Source organism: Nelumbo lutea, chromosome 1 (genome assembly GCF_056320005.1).
Source record: "Nelumbo lutea isolate HS-2025 chromosome 1, American lotus-T2T, whole genome shotgun sequence".
Classification (NCBI taxonomy): domain Eukaryota; kingdom Viridiplantae; phylum Streptophyta; class Magnoliopsida; order Proteales; family Nelumbonaceae; genus Nelumbo; species Nelumbo lutea.
In genome coordinates this window covers 132,142,232-132,163,909 of record NC_142684.1, presented here as the reverse complement: position 1 = coordinate 132,163,909, position 21,678 = coordinate 132,142,232, and the positions used below count along the sequence as shown (strand labels likewise).

At 41.4% G+C, this 21,678-nt stretch overlaps 1 protein-coding gene across 1 annotated transcript; it reads right to left on the bottom strand.

Moving 5' to 3' along the window:
- Positions 1 to 12,651: 12,651 nt before the first annotated feature.
- LOC148877636 (uncharacterized) lies at positions 12,652 to 15,162 on the bottom strand. The gene has a single exon (XM_088942254.1). It carries the CDS (start codon positions 14,975 to 14,977, stop codon positions 12,824 to 12,826), a length of 2,154 nt encoding a protein of 717 aa, XP_088798380.1. The 5' UTR covers positions 14,978 to 15,162; the 3' UTR covers positions 12,652 to 12,823.
- Positions 15,163 to 21,678: the final 6,516 nt, after the last annotated feature.

Genomic DNA, 21,678 nt, shown 5'->3' with positions numbered 1-21,678 from the left:
TAATATTTTAAAATTTTATAATGAGATTGTTTAAATAACTAAATAATATTGTAAATAACTAATTTTTAAATATTTAGATATCATAAATATTAATAACTAAATTATATTTTAAATATTATTTAAAAAATAAAAGTAGATTAAATAACGAAGTTATGTAATCTATACTATCTATATAAAGCGGCTCAACCCACGTGGCAATCTTTCTCCTCTTAAAAATGTGCCCCAAAATCCCCTTTCCTAACTTTATAAATTTTTTTTTTGAATTTTTGAAGTGTTTAGTTCCGTGTAATTAATATAAGAATGTCAACCATTCACGTTTAGTAGTTTTTCCTAGCCTTAACAAACAACCTCAACTCGAGTACCTCTACACTTAAAGCATGTTTGTTTGGTCTGAAATTTGGCATCTAAAAGTGCAATAATTACATTAGGAGGTATTTTGGTATTGGTGAATTTTTCTTTTTCTGAATTTTGAAAGCAAAGAATGTTGTTCTAAATTTTGAATTCTAAAAATTATCAAATATCCAATTTGACACATGTATGAGAGTTTTTGTTTTTTCTTTTTGAGGTATCATTGGAAAACAAAAAATTGTATGATTGCACTTAAAAATAAGAGATAAGAGGAAAGAAACAATCATTTTTCTCTTAAAGTTAAAATATTAAAAGATAAGAGTAAAGAGGAAACGAACAGCTTTTGATCCCAGAATCTTCGCTTTTATTTCCCGTTTTAATTGATTTTCTGATAAACATTGGTGTGCCTCTTTTTAACTCTGTTTTGGAAGAACCAAATTGCTCTCCTTCAACTTTTCACGATGCATATATTACTGGAAGAACTAATCTGAATAAGATTCTTTCTTTAATTTCCTAACCCACCCGCATTTTCTTTTAAGTATTATCCCAATCTCCATTGGAGACGTTCCGCCTTTTAAGGAGGAAGACCAAACGTCTCCCGTCTTCGCACTCATCCTTCTTTTCAGATTATGTCATATGTTATTTCTACTTCAGCAAGTAAATAGTATTCTCCTCCTCAATATTACATTTTAAAGGAAGCAATCTCCTTCATTTCATCAGCCAGGTAAGCAAGCAACCTCAACATCTTCGTTTTATGTTGAACTTTGATTCATCCAAAGTGTCATATTTCTGCTACATGAAGCAGTATCTAGGCGACTTATAGTTGAATTAATGATTCTAACAAGGAACCATAGAAAAGTGTTTCTGAACAGGGAAACGTGTCAAGAATTCAAATTTAGAAAACTCTCAGTGTCTATGGTTGATGACTTCCATATTCAGAGCATGGAAATGAGGAAGAAAAGGTCACACAGAATGTTGTATGTAATAGGCTACCAAATCAATCAAGACTTATTAGTTAAAATGTCAGTGTTTTCTACACACAGAAGGTTTTACTTCTGGATTTTTTTTTTTTTTACAAGGAGGCTTATAGAAAAAGAAGGAAAACGGGAGTTGGTCGTGGGTTCTGATCTCATCGGATTGAGAAGGGTTCTTGAAAAGAGGAAAATGAGAGCTGGTCATTAGGTTTTTGATCTCCTTTGATGGAGTGATCAGAGACAAGAACTTGATGCAGCTGAAGAAGAGCTCAACACAACTCTCTTCCATGAGGCAATGGACCATCCAAAACTACTACAAGAAATATAATTCCTACACATTGCTGTTTCTACTAAGATCATCATTCAATCTCAAACTTAAAAAAAATAAAAAATAAATAATTTATAAGTAAGTTTGGTTTCAAAGAACCATTGGTCATCAGTCATTGAAAAGAGAAGTGTAGTTTAGGATTGAAGCATAATATTGCTTTCATTAGCTTTTAAATTGGGTAGTTCGAAAGATGGATATGTATGAATAAAAAAAAGTAAAAACTATGTTGGAATCACGAAATATATTTACATTTTATTTTACAATGCAGAAATGCATTCTCCAGCTCAATATTCCCTCTCCATCTTCTTCAATTCCCGTTAAATTTTATTATTTTTTTTTAACTTTTTTTTTTATTTCCGAATCAGCTACCTAAGAAGCATCTATTCAATAGACTTTTTGCTTCCCAAAGTAGTCTCTTCTTCTTTGCAAAATGTTTCCTTTTTAGATAATTAATTACAGATTGTATGAGATAAACCATTAGATATTAAATTAGTTTATTTTACAAAATAGATTAATGGGTAAATTATTTTTTCTAAAAAAGAATGGGTAAATTACTTAAATTAATTGAACAATTATCATAGATATCTAATATATAGGAAGTTAATTAATTATGTTTTGGAAAGTATATTTAATTTAGTTAAACTAACGTAATTTAGTTTAAGTTAATAAAGATATTATATTAATTTATATTTTCTTTAATAAAACCAGATTATTAGGTAAATTACTTAAATTAATTAATTATTTATCTTATGTTAACTACAAATTTTCAATTGCAATATAAAGATCCTAATCATGCTATACCCATTATACCCTAATTATGTGGATCCCAATTGTAATAATTTAAACAATTTATTATATTTTTATATAAATAGATTATTAAGTCATTAATCATTAATTTATTATTTAATGTGATTAACTTCAATTAATTTTAGTTAACTTAAGTAAAATACTTGGATTAGTTATTGCTTCATGTATTCTAGATTAATTATCCATTTATTTAACTTAAATGGATTTTAATTAATTTACAATTCTACATTGATGGGTAAAAAATAGGCCACCTAGACATAACCTAAAAAATAATGCTTGGGCTTGGATAGGGATGACAATGTTCCCTATCCCCACTAGATACCCGACCTTCTCCAAGTCTGTTATGGAGATTTTTTCTGGCAAGGATGGGAATGGGTACAAAGATAGGGATCTCAAGTGAAGTATCCACCTTGACCTAACCCCAATATTGTAATATATTAAATATTTCTAAAATGTTATTTATATTTTAAATTTTGAAATCATATATACGCATATCAAATATTTTAAAGTATTATTTGAAGTTTAAACCAATTTAGAATAATGGATTTTTTTCTTATTTAAGTAAATCATTTTTCCAAAGAAAACCTTTAATTAAAATAAAAAAAAAAAAAGATTTTCGAGACTCAAATCCTCACTAGGGAAAAGTAAATATCTAAATAGTTATATAACAAAATATTTAATATTATGTAATAGCTTTAAAATAAACAAAACTCAAATAAGAAAATAATTAAATAATTAAATATTTTAAATAACGAAATATATAACATAACTAGATTTTAAATAGTTAAAATAACGAATTATGTAATAATTTTAAAATTTTATTAAAAGTATAAAAATAAATTTAAAATAACATTGAAATTAAGTTTACTGATTATTAAATTCAATAAATAATTAATATTTTAAATTTTAAATAATGATATTATTTAAATAACTAATACCACTTATATCAATTACTAATTTGAGAAAATAACTTTCAAAAAAATAATATTTATAATAATAATTTTAAATTATTAATCTATATTTATTATACAATTATATAAACTAAAATCAATATTTATTGTATTTCAGTAATTATTTATTGTTTTTTGTGAAATATATTTTCAATCATTATATATAAATTTATTTTTGTTTTGTTATTTAACAGAAAACTTTCAATAATTATTAAAGATCAAACTACTGTTATTGAACATTTTAAATTTAATTTGTTGTGCTTATTGCATTTATTGTATTTTGTTATAATCTATTGATTAATATTTATTAGAGATTAAACTATTATTTGAGATTATAGTATTTATTAACTAATTTGATATATTTATTAGTATTTATTATGTTTCTATAAGTATTGTATTTATTGCATTTTCATTATCAATATATTTTCAATAATTGTGTATTTTTACTATAAATTTTCAATAATTATTGGAGATTAAACTATTATTAGTTATTAGAGATTAGATTATTAATTTAGCTAAAATTATGAGTGTTCACAAGTTGGTTCTGTTCGGTTTAGGCTGTTTGGCTAACCAAATCAATTGGTAAGGTTGGGGAGTTGGTCACCGAAACCTACAAACCATTTGTGACAACCAACCCACTCGGGTTGTATCAGTTTGGGTCGATTTTTTGTTTGGTCAACTGGTTCAAAAGATTTATACTTAAAAATTAAATTTATATTATAAAATATTTTAGACTAAGAAATATGGAAATTTTCTCACTTTCCTGTATTAAAAAATTATATTTAAAATGTAAAATATTTATATATATCTATGGTCAGGTCATTTGATTTTTGTTGTTTAGAAATGGCTAATGTAAAACTGATCCAACCTGATCTAGTTGATTGGGTTGGTCGGTTTCATCAGTTTGATGAACAACCCCAACTAAAATTAAGTATTATTATTATCGTATTATAAAAAAATTATTAAAAGTAGTACATAAAATATAAATAATTATTAATTATTTAAAAGTTAAAAATATAAAACAATTATATACTCTTATGTGTTTCTATTATTTAGCTTTCGCTTAAGAAATCTTATGCATCATACTAGTCCTCGCTAGTTAAATTTTAGAGAAGGCAATTTAAAAAATATGTGGATATACACTAGAGAAATGCTTCTGGCTTTATAAGATATGCCCCACCTGGACAGTCGATAAGCTACGTTTGATGAAAACTTCGAAAAGTCCAAAATAGTTGTTTTCTAGCCAGAAATAGGGCTTTCTCCTAAGGGCTTCTCCAAAACAACTCAATCAAAGCTTCAACCATCCTAGACAAGCCCATATGAAAACCCACATAAATGTAAATAAAGATTTTAAAGCTCAATTGGTTATAAATAAGAAAGAAATATATAAGAAAACACATACTTTAAATCCCAGTCAACCCAACAGATTACAAAGATAATAATCTGACGGCTTGCAGCACTCTCACATAGGAAAAGGAAAGTGATTTTTGAAACTTGTTTAGATACACGTGAGCATCACCCACTCGGGCTCTACGAAAAAGAATTTGTATAAATCGATGCTTATCAATGTACGGTCCCTTGAAAAAGCTACTGAAAGATAGGCTGAAATGGGCCTAGGAGGCATAGCCCATGGGCCATACGGGTCCAAATATGGACAAGATCTGTCAACGTCAAAATTGAAAATTGTCATCCCCCACTATCAGTCGTTTTATGGTTTCCTTTCCTTCTGGGTTCTGACCAAAAAGGCCAGAAAGAATCGTTTTAGGAAATCTATGTCTAAAATTGCACACCTGATCACTAGTAGAACAAAATGTTCCTTAGAAATCCAACTAGATTAGGTTTAAAATTGCACACCCCAGGTTTAATTCATTTTTCGTGCAAATTTCATTTGCATTGGTGTAAATATTCGGGAGTGCAAGTGAACCAATGTAAATCTGGCTTACTTTTGCTTGAAATTTGATTTACTTGTTTTTAAGAAGTAAAAAATTAATAATGTAGTTCCCATTCCTTATGAAGGGTGATTTGGCCCTTCAATAATATCGTAACATGTGGCATGATAGACTGTCGTATGACATCTCAGTGTCACACAAATAACTGTGAATCTCACTAAGTCAAGGAGATGCACCCCGAGACCAGTACTAGCACCTTAGGAGTGTGGCTAGCAGCACCTCGCCATGGTTGACCTTTGGTACCTTGTCAATTACCGGTCCAAGGGTCCTCGGCGTGAGGAACGACCTCCCTTGAAGGACTTACTGATCTGACTACGGTCCAAGTGGCAACCTACAAGGCGTGCTTGCTAACCTCCTCTCCGTGCATCTTATCACTCTTAGGTCCTCCAAAAGTCAACTCCCGCATCGGTTGTTCCAAAGGCAACCGGATAAGGTACGAAAGCCTAGTCCGCATGTGAAACTACCTTCGAGGACTTCAAACTAATAAGTGGATCTCATATGTGATATGTGAAGCTCACACCAACCAATGCCCATATAAAGGCACCCCCATTTTCTAAGAAAGGGGATGCGTGATTTAACACTCAAGCTCTCTAGCTCCTTCTCGCTTTCTAGCTTTCTGAAGACTTCAGTTCCCTAACTTAGCATCGGAGTGCCCACATCGGGTAAAGTAGCCTGAGTACCCTGATCTTTTCTCTCTTTCTTTATAACTCGACCAAGTGACGTACCTAGTCCAACATGCAAGTTGTCCCGTCAACGGGGAGTGTCAGATCGCGCACCATCAATTGGTGTCGCTTGTGGAATCAATTGGCACCATCTGTGGGATCACGCTACACAGAAGCTAAGTTATCACCCGTTCTCTGAGTATTAAGAAATGGCATCAACTAAGGATAATAGCAACAACGCCAAGATCGAAGGAACCATTGTAGGGCACAGAATCAACACGACTAGCTCGGACAAGCCTTAGTAGCCTTGATTGTGAGGTTGCCTCTACATGTCAAGCCTTTCGCAACTCCCGTGGGAGTCGGAAGCCAATGGACTATGGATTTGCTCTCCCGAGTCGAGCCTTTCAAGGCTCCAGTGCGGGTTGACAACCTATAGATAGTGGAGCTACCCCCACAAGTTGAGCCCCCTATGGCTCTCATAGGAGTAGGTGACCAGTGCCACCAAAAGCTGATGCAGTGCAACCACAACACCAATCTACAAACACAACAACATGATAGCTCACCAGCACGCGGCATAATTAACATGATCACTGGAGAGTTGGAGGCAACAGGTTCTGCTTCCCCCACTAGTCGAACTTTAGTTCACGTGTTAGACCATGAAAGGGAGAACCTGCCAAAGCAACGAAGAGTAGAAGAGGTTATCTACTTCGACGAAGACGATACACGCGGGATTCGTTACCCTCATAATGATGACCTCGTAGTCAAGATCGTGATCCACGATCATGAGGTAAAAAGGGTACTCATTGATTCTAACAGCTCGGTGGACATCCTGTTGTTCCTTGAAGCTTTCGAGCAAATAGGATTGCGAAGGGAAGATCTGGCTCGAGCCAATGTTCCCTAGTCGATTTCAACAGCGAGGCAATCCGAGCTCTTGGTTGGATCAACCTATCTGTGATAGTAGAAACCGCACCGAATAGGATAAGGTTGCAACACGACTTTCTAGTGTTGGCAAAGATGTCACCATACAACACCATTCTAGGCCAACAAATATTACACACCCTTAGAGCAATGTTATTGTCATACCACCTCGGCATAAAGTTCCCTACCAACCACGGGATAGGAGTAATGAGAGACAACCAGATCGAATTGCGAAAGTGCTACATTATGACATTGAAGCATAAAGGGAAGTAGGTCGATGTTGACCTGGAGCCACCCCTAGAGAATGAGGAAAGAACTCACCCGATGGAAGACACTATCCCGGTGACGGTCTCAACTACCGACCCCTCGAAGATAGTGTAGATCAGCACATGCCTCAAGGAACCAATGCACTTCGAACTGGTAAGCTTTTTAATTAATAATCTAGATGTTTCCGCCTGGTTAGCTACTAACATGCCTAGCATAGACCCCTCTATGACAACCCACAGTCTGAATGTAAACCCTTAATCAGACCAGTAAAATAGATGAAAAGGAACTTCACTCAAGAGAGGTGGAGAATAATAAACGATGAGGTTAGGACCTCCTCGCGGTGGACTTCGTGAGGGAGGTCGAATATCTGAGCTGGATTGCCAACCTAGTTCTCATGAAAAAGGCCAATGGGAAGTGGTGCATGTGCGTCGACTATACCAACCTCAACAAAGTATGCCCAAAGGATATCTTACCACTCCCCAGGACAGACCGCTTACTAGATCAGACCTTGGGGTTTGAGCTATTGAGTTTCATGGACGCATACTCTGGTTATAACCAAATCTAGATGGGTCCTACTGACCAAGAGAAAATGACCTGCGTGACTGAAACCACCCTTTATTGTTACAAGGTCATGCCCTTCGGCCTAAAGAACGCTGGGGTGACTTATCAGCAAATTGTGAATAAAATTTTTGCCCATTTGATTGGCAACAAAGTGGAGGTGTACATAGACAACATGGTCGCAAAGAGAAAATCCCATGAAACTCTAATTGTTGACCTGATTGATGTCTTCAACATACTTAAAAAAATTTAATCTAAAGCTTAATTCAAATGTGTCTTTGGTGTCGCATCAAGAAAGTTCATTGAGTACATAGTAAACCGATGAGGTATCGAAGTCAATTCCAACAAAATTCAGGTCGTACTAGATATACAACCTCCTAGAACAATAAAAGATGTACAAAATGCTAATAGGTTGGATATCCACCTTGAATCAATTTTATGTCTAAGTCAGCTAGGCGGTGCCTTCTATTCTTTAAAGCCATTAAGAAGAACCCATCTCACATTTGACAAGCTGAAAAGGTACATAAGTTTGTCGTCCTTGTTAACCAAGCCAAAACCTAGAGGCGAGCTAAAACTCTACCTCTCTGTGAGTGATGAAATAGTCAGCTCAATCCTAATTCGCAAGGTGGACAAAGTGCAACGACCTGCCTACTATGTAAGTAAAGTCTTGCGCGCTACCAAGACCAAATATCCCAACATAGAAAAGTTGGCCATTGGCTTGATATTCGCAGCCCAGAAGTTGCGCCCTTATTATTTTCAGGTCCATACCATGGTAGTCTTAACCGATCGACATCTAGGGCAAGTTCTTCAGAAGCTTAAGGTCTCGAGAAGGCTGACGAAATGGGCAATCTAGCTCAATGAATATGACATCCAATTTGAGCCATGCCCAATAATCAAGGCGCATGTCTTGGCTAACTTCATGGTTGAGTGCACGTTTAGCACGTTGACTCGTAAAGTTGTCGAGCTCGTGACCACTTCAAAGGCACCAACTAGTGTGGCACCCAACCCAACTTTGGACGAGGAGCCCTAGATCCTCCACATGGACAGCTCGTCCAACTAGCACAAAAGCGAAACTAGACTAATCCTCTATGGACCTAGCAAAATGAAATTAGAGTACGTTCTTCAATTCACATTCTGAGCCTCGAACAACGAAATTGAGTACGAGGCACTTATAGTCAAGTTGTCCTTGGCGAAGGAAGTTGGTGCAAAACACCCTCATCATCTACAGCAACTCGCAACTGATCATCAACCAAGTGAATGGGTAATATAAAGCCCGGGAGCCCGCCATTTTGGCCTACCAAGCCAAGGTTAGAGAGCTCCTGCCCAACTTCCACTCTTGGTGCATCTAGCAAATCTCGATCTGAGAACACTGAGGCCGATGCGCTCTCAAGACTGGTCGGTGCAATGGACATCGCGAAGAGAACTATCTATATCGAAGACCTACCACAACCAAGCATCAAAAGAGTAGCAAAAGAGGTTGCTTCTATCATGGCCGCAGAACCGAGCTAGATAGATCTGCTCGTTGACTTTCTACGCCACAAGACCCTCCCTAAAGATCATAATGTGGCACGAGGGTAGAGCAGCAATCCGCTCGCTATATGATCATTGATGAGCAACTATATCACAAGTCGTTTACGCTCCCCTAATTGTACTGCTTACGTCCGACCAAAGCAGACCAAGTGCTACGAGAGATCCATGAAGGTCTCCACGACGGACACTTAGGGGCAAAGAGCTAGTCCAAAAAGCACTGTGACAAGGATATTACTAGCCAACGATGAAGGCAAATGCCACCCAACTCGTGTAGAAATGTGATAGGTGTCAGCGGCACGCCAATATACCCTGACAACCCACTACCAACTTGAGGTACCTGATCAATTTGTGGTCATTTGAACAATGGGGGATTGACATACTTAGTCCCTTTTCACTAGCAACCGGGCAGAGAAGGTTCTTAGTCATTATGGTAGACTACTTCACCAAGTGGGTAGAGGTCAAACCGCTAGTCTTTATCTCAGCTTAGAACAACATCGTCTGCCACTTCGGACTGCCATGTATGCTAATCTCAAACAACAGAATCAAGTTCGAAGACATCTAGTTTTAGAACTGGTGTGCCAAGATGGGGATTTAGCAAAATTTCACCTCGGTAGCTCACCATCATGCCAACGGGCAAACCAAAGTCACTAATAGAGCCATTTTGCGAGGCTTCAAAGCTCAACTCTCTCAGGCTAAGGGTCTATGGGTGGACGAGATGCCTAGTGTTCAGTTGGCCTACCAAACTATGATCAAGATAGAAACCAGCGAGACTCCCTTCAACTTGATGTATGGGATGGAGGTTGTCATCCCAACCAAGATCTAAGTGCCAATCTTACATTTTGAGATGTATGACAAAGAGGTCAACAAGGACAAGCTACAGACTAACCTTAACCTAGTGGAGGAAGTTCGCGACTTGGCCTACATCCAGACCACAACGTACTAGTAGCAAGTAGCTTAGTACTATAACGCCCAAGTTAAGAAACGACAATTTTGAATTGGCAGCCTAATACTCAGGAAAGTTATGGCACCTAAGCCCAGTGTGGGAAAACTGAGTTTAAACTATTAAGGCTCCTACAAAGTCTTAAGAGTTATCAACAAAGGCACATACGAGCTCGAAACCTTAAACAGGAGGCAAGTACCTCGTGCGTGGAACATCGACAATTTGCGAAGATACTATGTCTAAGGCTCAAGTATAGCCTCAACCTACGTAAAACGTAAACCTCGACCATCTGCTTCGGAGACCAAGATAAAGTCAACCTACATTATAAGCACCTTGGCTAGAAAAATTAAAAGAAGTTAAACCACTTTTAGCTTTAAGGCCCCCTCAAACCAACCTCGAGACACGTTAACCGATCTATGCAGGTTGCCCCATCTAACTACTTCAACAGCATTTTGACTTTGTCGATACTCTAATTGACTAGTCCACTTTTTAGCACCACGACCTAAGTGTACTTTGGTTCAAAGGAAGACCAGTTCGCTTTTAGCACATCGGTAGGCATGCAAACTTGGTCGACTTCTTCATAGTCATCCTCCACCTCGGTTTCAGGCTCCGCATCAACCTTGTCGTCTACTCCTTTAAGGATCAACTTGAGGGACATTGCGTTGAAGTCTGCGTAAGTGGAGTGACCTGAAGAGGTAGTTGTGTAGTTTGAAGCCCATCTTAAGAACAACATAACGAATTCTGCTCCTAAGGTGTTAAGCCAAATTGCAGAACTCCTTGACGGTTACATCCTGAGTACGGTAGATGCCCTCAGAGTGTCTAATCCACCTCTCTTCGAGCATATGAGTTCACTCCCATGCCCCAATAATCAAGACGACAAAGTCCTGCAAAATGCTACATTCAACCCTTAGGTTTTTCCAACTTCGGGAGCAAACTGGACTGATACCTACAAAATGATCGAACTAGTCATTATGGGGCCAAAGACCCACAATTAGCTACTCCCTTTGCCGAACCGACCTTATCTTGATGGTGGGGGACAATTGATGAAAGGTGATTTGGCCCTCCAATGACATCGCGACATGTGGCACAATATGACCGCCACATGACACCTTAACACCACACAAACAACTGTAGATCTCACTAAGTCAAGGAGGCGCACCCCGAAACCAGTCCAAGCACCTTGTATATAGCTCGGGCACCTAGTCCAGGGCCAACCTGTGATACCTTGCCTGTATTGGTCCAAGGGATCTCAACGTGAGGAGCGACCTCCCTCGAAGGACTTACTGACCTAACTGAGGTCCAGGTGGCGACCTACGAGACATGCTCATCGACTTCCTCTACGTGCATTTTATCACTCTCAGGTTCTCTAGAAGTCAACTCTCGCATCGCTCATTTCGGAGGCAATCGGATAAGGCACGAAAGCCTAGTCTACCTGTGAAACTACCTTTGAGGACTTCGGACCGATAATTCATGTCCTCCCGGGGATCTCAGATGCGGTGCGTAAAACTCATGCCAAACGATGCCTATATAAAAGCGCCTCCATTTTCTAAGAAAGGGGATACATGATTTAGCATGCAAGCTCTCTAGCTCTCTCGCTTTTTAGGTTTCTAAAAATTTCAATTCGCTAACTTAAACATCGAAATACCTACACTAAGTAAAGCAATCCAAGTAGCCTACCTAATCTAACGTCTAAATTACTGTCAGCAAGGAGCGTCAGATCGTGCACCATCACTTTCCAACATATATGGGATAAAATAGAACTAGGAGGAAAGTCATTTATTTGGCATAGTAGAAAACATAGATCATATGGTTCCCACTATAATTTATATGAAAGAGAGTTGAGATTGGAGAAAGGTAATGCAAATTTTATCATTTGTTGAAATGGAAATGGGTGGGTACAAATATGACAAAAAGTATAAATATTGTATCACATATTAGTGCATATAACTTCATAACTACAAATAAACGATGCAAAACTGAATTAGGTACAAAATTTATATCCAATTCAGATTTGTACCGCAAAGAGAGCCTTAATGGAGAGTGGAGACCATTTTCAAATCATATAAACGAGGAGGCCCATGCATTAAGTAACCAAGACAGGCCCATTAAAATACCAATATTCCAAGTCCTTCAGATGATGGGTTTAACATCCGTAGTCCATCTGATTTATTCAAACTGGATGGACAGCCTACAGAACTTAATCATCCACATGTGTCTCTGATACGATGACCACTGACCAATTGACCAGTCCCGTCATGGCGTCATCCCGTGGCTGAAATTAGTGGGCCTGGGCCCCTTACAAGTGCGCCACATGCACGAAATTAGTGGTAAACCCAGCAACTCTCTGTTGTCAGTGGAAGACACTAAAATATTGAGTCCCACGTGGAAAATGCCCATCAATCGAGACCACTAAGAACCAGTTCAATAAGTGGGGCCATAAGATATGTTGTCATTTTCTTCGAAAAATTAAAAATAAACTTGATTTAAAATAAAATAAAAAAAAAAAAGATGTACATAGGGACTCGACAGAGTACAGACCACTACACTCTACACGGGAAAAACGGCTCGGGCGCCAGTTGTAGTCGGCTTTACTTAGTAGCCAATACCAGCCGCGCCGATGCCGATCGTAGGGCGATGAGGCTCAAGATACTCAAGCTTTCCGTTATTCCAGAAACAAGACTCCTGCGCATGCTTAGCCGAGGATCGCATCGGCTCCGACTTGCATCGCGTCAGCACGAAAGGTTCGTACGCCTCTGCATTCACTAGCTTCTGCTCGATCATGTTCGCCATGGATGGCGCCGCCGGTGGCCCATTGGAACATGATTTCCGGGCTGGAACCGGATTTGAACAGGATTTCCGGGCAGGCTGCGGCAGTGGCCGGAGCGGTTGCTTCCGATGGTGTCGCTGTTTCTGCTGCTGCACCTGCACTCCAGGGTTTGTGTCGGTACTCACTCTCCGCTTGCATTCATCTCCGCCGTTCCTCACGGTCGACGCGGTGGTTTGTTTCGAAGGGCGACATCTAACGAAGTCGGTACTGCAAACCCAGGTCTCCTTTGATACCTCCATCGACAGCTTTGGCTCGTACATCATCAACAGCAAGCAATCGGGTAGCACAGACTCTTCTTCTCTCACCTTTGACCTGTCTCCTTCATCATGTTCGTGATTTTCTTGTTGTTGCAGTTGTTGCTCCTTTGCATATCTCTCGTAGGTCTTCTCCGTCCCTTTCTCTTTTATTGACTTTTCAACTCCCTCTTCCAAAGCTGCCACCGGGTCTGCTAATGTTGGCCTTGGACCTCCTGGTTCGGCTTCGGGATCCTGTGAAGAGCGAGAAGAAGAAGAAGAAGAAGAAGAAGAAGAAACGCTTGCTCTCCTCGCCTCTTCTGCATCCTTTATTGTCTCCGTCAAATGGGCGTCTTGCTCTATTCCTCCATCGCTTCTTTCCTTTTCCTGGTTTTTAGGTTCTTCTGGGGATTCAGCTGAAGACCCATTTACCAAGATTTCTTCTTTTGTAAGCTCCATCTTTCTTTCTTGCTGCTTTTCTGGATTTTCTTCTTGTTCTTCATCTGGCTTTTCTTCTTCTTCTTCTTTAGTTGGGTATTCTTGCATTTCGAACTTCTCGTGCTTTTGTGGGTTTTGGTGTTCTCCAATTTCTTCGATTGAGGCCCTCTTATCAGACATTCCCATTTGTCCTTGGTTCTCTTCTAGCTGAACTATTACTTCCCGGAATTCTTCTTCATCTTCGTCTTTTTCCCCATTGCCTTCTTCTCCTTCGCTTTTTTGCTGTTCATCAATACGATCATCTTCGTTGTCATCCTCTCCGTCTTCATCATCATCTTCGTCGCCGCCGGCCTTTGTGACAGAGGATTCCCAGTAGCGATTAGCCAGAGAAGCCATCTTCATAGGATCAGATCTGCATCTCATCAACAACAGGGCATTTTTGGGTGGAACACAAATGCTCACTCTCCCCTCTTCTTCCTCGCCAGCTACCTCCTTCGCTTCTCCTTTCTCTTCAATGTCGATCACGTGGACCATCTTTAGATTCTTTCTCTTCTCCTCCTCTCTAACTACCAATTCCATCTCTCTCCTCTTCTCCTCCTCACTCTCTTGTAAGGCCAGCAACCATCGCGCAAAGACAGTCCCACAGGAACTTGTAGGAGTCGAAGCTGGGGGAGTCCTCGCCTTTTCTGCCGTTTCCCTTTCGTTAGTAGATGTACACGAAGACCGGCAAGGAAGGAAACAGTTGAACTCGGCCCCGAAAGCTCTTAGAGCCTCGCAAATTGACAAAGGGATATGAACCCATCTCTGATTTCTGTGCGGTAAGCACTCCTGATGCTGCTGCGGATGAACACCGTCCTGAATTTGCTCTGTTCTTCTGAAACTCCCGTTCTTACATCGCTTCGATCTCGTTCTCATTTTCTTCCCGTGTTTTTTCGTCTTGACGCGAACTTGGCCAATGCAGGTGACTTTCGGGGACGAGGGTTCGGCAGTGTCGAACGTGGAGCCTCTCTTCTTGTTTCCTGTCGGGAACATGGGCGACGCTTGCCCACCTCTCATGCTGCCATGACTTCTAAGTCTTCTGCTCAACGACGACGAGAGAGACGAGGGTTCCCGGAACTTCTCCGTGCGACCAGGGCTGAGCATCGATTTAGAAGAAATTTTCATGGATGAAGAGGAAAGTCTCGAAGTGAAGCAGATGAAGAGCTCGCTGCCGGTGCTTCCGCTTCGATGAGGCCTCTCAGATTCCATCGTCGTCGTCGCACACTTCGCCCATTACACACAATATATCAAAACGTAAATTAGCCAAAACCCTCTGTTTTTCTCTTAATCTTTTCTAGTTTTGTATATTTAGATAGCTCGAGACAACAAGTAAGTGCAGATGCAGAGATGAAGCAGAGAGTCAGAGCGAGCAAGGGAGAAAACGTGGCACTGGTAGCTCCGAGTTTGAAGCCGTTAATATTTCTTTATTAATCCAATATTACATAAATACCCTCGGTCTTTCAGGACCCCAGTTCTCACCACCAATCTACGTGGCCGTTCACTCAATGATAGAAAGGATTGCATGTAATGGGGAACACCGTAAGATTCAGAGTGGCCCTACCAATATCTACGTGGTAGTTTATTAACGATAGTGGGAATCATAGGGAGGTTATTAAAAATGATGATCTTAGTCTGAATCTTCGGGTGTCTCGCGATATCACTATTTTAGAAGAAAGAGACGAATCTAAGGACCGTGCAATTCGTCTTGGAAATATCAACACCCGTGTGGTTAAGTGGTTTTTCTTATTGACACGCCAGTGAGTGGCATTTACGATATTTCGGAGAAAACGAAGGTGACTTTGGTAGAGGGATCACATGACGGGTAGTAGCCTACCCAGAGAGTGCGCAGAAGAATCCCAGAGGAAGAGATATTTAAAAAAAAATGAAGGGTATCAGATCTAGGAACGTGCACACAGCATCAATTGAGTGAACGATGAATGGAGTGGGCCACATGGCCAAGCCCACCAAGGCCTAAGGAGCCTCGATGGCAGGGATCCCAGATCTGGTTCTTGTACTGTACCCCCACCCCCACGGTTGATATTTAAAGGGGACAACATAATGAAATGATACGGTGCAGCTGAGCATACGTGTCTGGGTTGGTGCTGAAGTTAGTTTGTGGACCCATTATATATTCCAACTGACGGAGACGGGTTTCAAGGTGAGGACTCAAGACCCAAGTGAGGCCCACCCATTTTTTGATACTTCTGGGTTCTGGCCCTTTTTCTGGGAACTCCTTTATGGGAAGGGGAGTAACGAGAGCATGAAAAGAAACCCTAATTTTGAAAAGTCGTTATTATAATAAATGGACATTAATAAAAGAAGAGTTGGGCGTCAAAGCTTATCAAGGTTGGAGTTTGACCGGGCATTTCTATCGCTAGCACATGGGGACAAAATAAATCAGCCCGATCCAACCGAACCCAACTCTACAAGTGAGGATTTGAATTTTAAAAGAGCTGAGATTTAGGGCTCGTTTGATAACATGTCTCTGAAAAACCTGCTTCGTTTGGTGTAATATCTGAAAACAGATCTAAATCCTATTTTTAGATCTAAAACATTAATCGTATGGGAAAGTTCTTAACGTGCTCAGACATGTTTAAGAGCTATGAAAAGGTCGAGAATAACCTCTTTACTTTTTTATAATGATGCACATACCCTGATGACTCCCAAATCCAAGAAAACCCTACTATTTGTTTCAGACGTAAAAACCCCCAAACCCACGAAACACTCTCTGCTGTCGTGAACATTGCATAAGCAAAAGTATGGCGGTAAATTCTTTACTTCTTCTTTCTTCTAGAAAACCTTCATTGTTTTAGGGTTATAGGCGCCTACCAGAAAATCTTCATCGAAAGTACCTTCTTCTTCTTCTTTTTATAGTCGTGTATAATCTCTCTGCTATTTTGAAAGTTTGTTTATGCGTATTTTATTTTTGTTTTGATGTATATTTTGTTTTTTTTTTTATTGATGCGTATTTTGCTACTTGTTTTTATTGTTTTCTTGTTTTTTCTTGTATGCGTATTCAATAGAAAAGGGTAAATCCCCAGTCCAATGTGGCCACAGATGAGACCAACAAACTCAGAACAAACGCTCGTATGACGTTCTTCCTTGTTCTTCCCTACTCCTTCCTCTGTTCTTCTCACAATGGGCCCTTGCCGTTTTTTGCATTGAAGGAGCCACTTCGAGCTCACTGGGCGGATCCTCTGACGTGTAGTCTGGTACATGAGGCTCCGTATCCTGAGGCAGTTTGGCACGAGTTCGCTTGGCGATTCGCTTCCTCCTCTTCATGCCTTGGAACAGGTGCCCACCGCGAGTTCTTTCTGAGTCCATCACACTTACAAAAAAGAATTCGACATCAGAAAAAAACGAAAGAACAAAGCAAAATAAGAAACCTCTATGGGTGACTTCATTTCTGATCCTATCATTTTCTAATTCTTTTTTCTGATGTATAAATAAATTGGCCCAAATCCTGAAAATAATTTCAACATGTATTTAAAAGAAATAAAAAGATAATAAAGCTCATTCTTTTGAGAAAAATTAGAAAAATAATAACTCATTCTCTGTAGAAACTCTAAATACTTAAACCAAATGAATTCACCCCATGACCGAACTTTTCTAGTTTATTCCTTTTCTTCTTCTTTGTGGCTTTTCTAGATTTTTCTATGGCTAGTTTTCAACTTTGGGTTGTGGGTCAAGCTCGCATGATTAGTTCTGATGAAGGAAGATTTGGCCCCACCTTGTAATTACACAACACGTGGCAAAGGCAACAGCTCGGCGCAACAGTGCGCCGAAGGCGTGAGCACCATAGGGAGGAACTAGTGGTCCGAACTCCCTACTAAGATTTTGGTAGGTGAACTCTTCTATTCATGCCTTGGCGGCCCAGGTGGAGAAGAGCTCAAGGCAGGCGCGAGTTGCCGAAGAGGCTTTCCGTGCTACCGAGGCGATTACCCGAACTACTGAGGCGGTTGCTCGTACTGTTGAGGAGGCCACTCGCGCTGCTAAGGCCATGCAGGCGATGTCTCAGAGGGATGCCAAGGCCATGGGGGTCGTTGTGAAGCACATGGCGGACCTGAGGCTGGATCTACAGCATCAGGTTGAATACCTTCAGGAGGACATTAGGGAGAGAACGCAGATCTTTTCTTAAGGCATCGAGGATGCCAAGAAGAAGGTCGTTGATGAATACGTCGCCTTGCCGTGCTTTGATGACCTGATGGTGGACTCGTATAGAAGGAAATTTAAACTGAGCCGGTGGATGATCTGGAACACATACCCCGAGCTCGATATCAGTGCCATATCCACTTTGTGCATAACTCAGGAGATGGCCAATGCTGCCAATGGTGAGCCGGATTTCGAGGGCGAGGCAGGACCTTCGGATGTCGTTGAAATGCCTTCTGATAATGAAGAAATAGCTCCGGGCTTGTGAAAATGCAAATTTTTTTTTGTCAAATGTATTCTTCCTTATCTTGTAATGGAATGGACTTTTCTTTTAGTTAAGTGTTGGTTGTTCTCTCCCGAACTGACCGTATTTGCCAAACTGACCATATGCCCGATCTGTTTCTTGCTTGGGTTACTGCACTCGTGCGACCTGTTTCGATGTTTAATACTTCTCCGCTTCGCCTGTCTTTTTCTTTTCTTGCCTATGCCGAGGTTCCTTCGTTAGCTCGGCATCCTGGCCTTTAGGCTCTAGTAGCGATTTCATCCACTTCGCTTGGCGGTCTATAGGTAGTATCGCCTTAAGTTGATGATGTTCCACGCTTGGGGTACTTGTTTGCCTTCTAAGGTTTTGAGCTCGTATGCCCCCTCGAGCGCTCTTTTTACTCCGTAGGGCCTTTCCCAATTTGGTCCAAGTTTGCCCATGCAGGGTTCGAGCACCATAATCTTACGGAGAACCAGGTCGTCGATTCAGAAGCTCTGCTTCTTTACTCTAGCGTTGTAGCACTGAGCTATTTTTTGCTAGTAGGTCACTGTCTGGATGTGCGCGAGGTCTCTTACCTCATCCAGTAGGTCGATGTTAGTACGTAACTCGTCTCCGTTTGTTTGATCGTCATATGCTTCTAGTCGCAATGTAGGTATTTCAATTTCCACTGGGATTACCACTTTAGTGCCATAGGTGAGGTTAAAGGGGGTCTCTCCCGTGGCGGTTTTTTTTGTAGTTCGGTGAGCCCATAGAACACTTGGTAGCTCATCCGCCCACAACCCTTTAGCTCGGTCTAGTCGTGCTTTCAGTCCGTGGAGGATGGCTCTGTTCATTACTTATGTCTGACCGTTTGCCTGCGGGTGTGTGATCGATGTGAAGTTCTGACGAATTCCCATATTTTGGCACCATTCTTGGAACTTAATATCCTCGAACTGTTTGCCGTTGTCAGAGATCAGTACCCGAGGTAGCCCGAAGTGACATACTATGCTCTTCCAAAAGAAGTTTTGTATGTTTCAAGTTGTAACTGTTGCCAGAGGTTCAGCTTTTATCCATTTTGTGAAGTAATCTACTACCACCACTAGGAACTTTCTCCCACCTGTTGCTGGCGGGAATGGCCCTAGGAGGTTGATGCCCCATTGCGCAAAGGGCCATGGGCTAGTGAGGTATTTGAGGTCGGAAGCAGGCTGATGGTGGATATTGGCGTGCTTCTAACACTTGTCGCATTTTCTAACGAGTTCGATGGCTTTTGCCTTCATCGTTGGCCAGTAGTATCCTTGTCGAAGTACCCTTTGGGCAAGGGCTCTACCCCCCAGGTGTCCGCTGCACAGTCCTTCATGAGTATCGTAGAGTACGAGCTCGGCTTCGGCAGGTCACAAGCAACACAGGTAGGGGAGCGTGTAGGACCGTCGGTACAACCATTCGTCTATTATGACGTATTTGGCTGCCTGGCGCTACACCCTCTTGGTTGTATTGCAGTCCGCAGGGAGGGTTCCATCTAGCAAGAAGCTCGCGAGTGGGTCGATCCAGCTCGGCTCTGCTTCAAGGACGGGAGCGACCTCCTCTGCCCCACCAAAAATGCTAGGCCGAGGTAAGTCCTCTATGTACACGGTGTTCATGGTGTTGTGACTCATGCTGGCTAACCGGGACAGGGCGTTGGCCTCAGTGTTCTCTGACCTTGGGATTTGCTTGATGAAGTGTGACTGGAAGTTGAGCAGAGCCTCCTTTACTTTTTCCAAGTATGCGATCATGGAGAGCTCGCGTGCTTCGTATTCGCCCGTAACCTAGTTGACCACGAGCTGGGAATCGCTATAGATAATTATGTGCTTTGCTCTTACCTTTTGCGCTAGGCTCAACCCGGCTATCAGTGCCTCGTACTCTGCCTCGTTGTTGGATGCCGCAAACTCAAAGCATAGTGCGTATTCCAATTTCGTGCCACCCGGGCCGCACCGCATAGGACTATTCCAGCCCCGCTGCCCTATTGGTTCGAGGAGCCATCTACGTGAAGAATCCAGGGCTCCTCATCCCAGTTCGCGCTTGGCCTGACCAGGAGAGCTGCCACACTAGCTGCTACTTTACAGGGTTCAGACTCTATTGGCTTGGGAGCTCCGGGTTCACCCGAACTAGGGATCTCAGGCTCAACCGGCCCAGGGGCTTCGAGGCTGAATGTGCACTTGGCGATAAAATCTGCTAAGTACTAGAGGTCGTACTCGCTGAGCTCGATGGCCCACTTCGTTAGCTGACTGGAAACCTCGGGCTTGAGCAAGACTTGTCTCAGAGGTTTGTCAGTCAAGACGATGACGGTGTGAGCCTGGAAGTATGGGCGGAGCTTCCAAGCTGCAATTACCAGTGCGTATGCTAGTTTTTCCATCTGCGGGTATCTCGTCTCTGCTTCCTGCAGAATTTTACTAACATAATAGACGGGCCGCTGGACCCGATCTACTTCTTTTATTAGTACCGAACTGACCACCTCGTCGCTCGCCAAGAGGTACAATTCTAAGACCTCGCCCTCCTCGGGCCTGGCTAAGGTTGGCACAGTGGCAAGGTAGCTCTTTAGCTCGTCGAACGCGAGCTGGCAGTCTCGGGTACATTCGAACCCTTTGCCTTTGATCGCCTTAAAGAAAGGGAAACAGCGGTCTACCGATTTGGACATGAAGCGACTGAGGGCGGCTATGCGGCCGTTTAGCCTCTAAACCTCTTTTACTTTTCGGGGTGGTCTCATATCTAGGATGGCCTTTATCTTGTCCGGGTTGGCCTCAATACCGCGCCGATTGACAATGTACCCTAGGAACCTACCCGAGGTGACACTAAAGACACATTTGTTGGGGTTCAGTTTCATGTTAAATTGACGTAGAATTTAGAAGACAGAATTCAAGTCTTGTATTAATTCCTGTGAGAACTGTGTCTTGACGACCATGTCGTCTACATAACATTTTATTTTCGTGCCAATTATGGGCAAAAAAAGCTTATTTACAAGTCTTTGGAAGGTCGCCCCAGCATTCTTCAGTTCGAAAGGCATGACCTTGTAACAGTACAGGCCGAACTCGGTTATGAAGCTGGTTTTTTCCTCATCAGATTGGTCCATCCTGATTTGGTTGTAGCCTGAGTAGGCGTCCAAGAAGCTTAGCAACTCATGTCCCGAGGTCGCGTCCACTAGGCGGTCAATTCGGGGGAGGGGGAAGCAATCTTTTGGGCAAGCTCGGTTCAGGTCAGTGTAGTCGACGCACATGCGCCACTTGCCGTTTGCCTTTTTCACCAGCACTGGATTGGCTACCCAACTCGGGTAATGAACTTCCCTTATGAAGTTCGCTACGAGGAGCTTTTCGACCTCCTCATCGACCGCCCTCCAGCTCTCCGGGGTTAAGTTACGTTTCTTCTGTCTAATGGGTCTGACTACAGGGTCAGTGTTAAGTTTGTGAGTTATAAGGCCAGGGTCAATACTGGGCATATCGGCTGTGGACCATGCAAAAATATCTAAATTTTGAAGTAAGAAACTCACCAG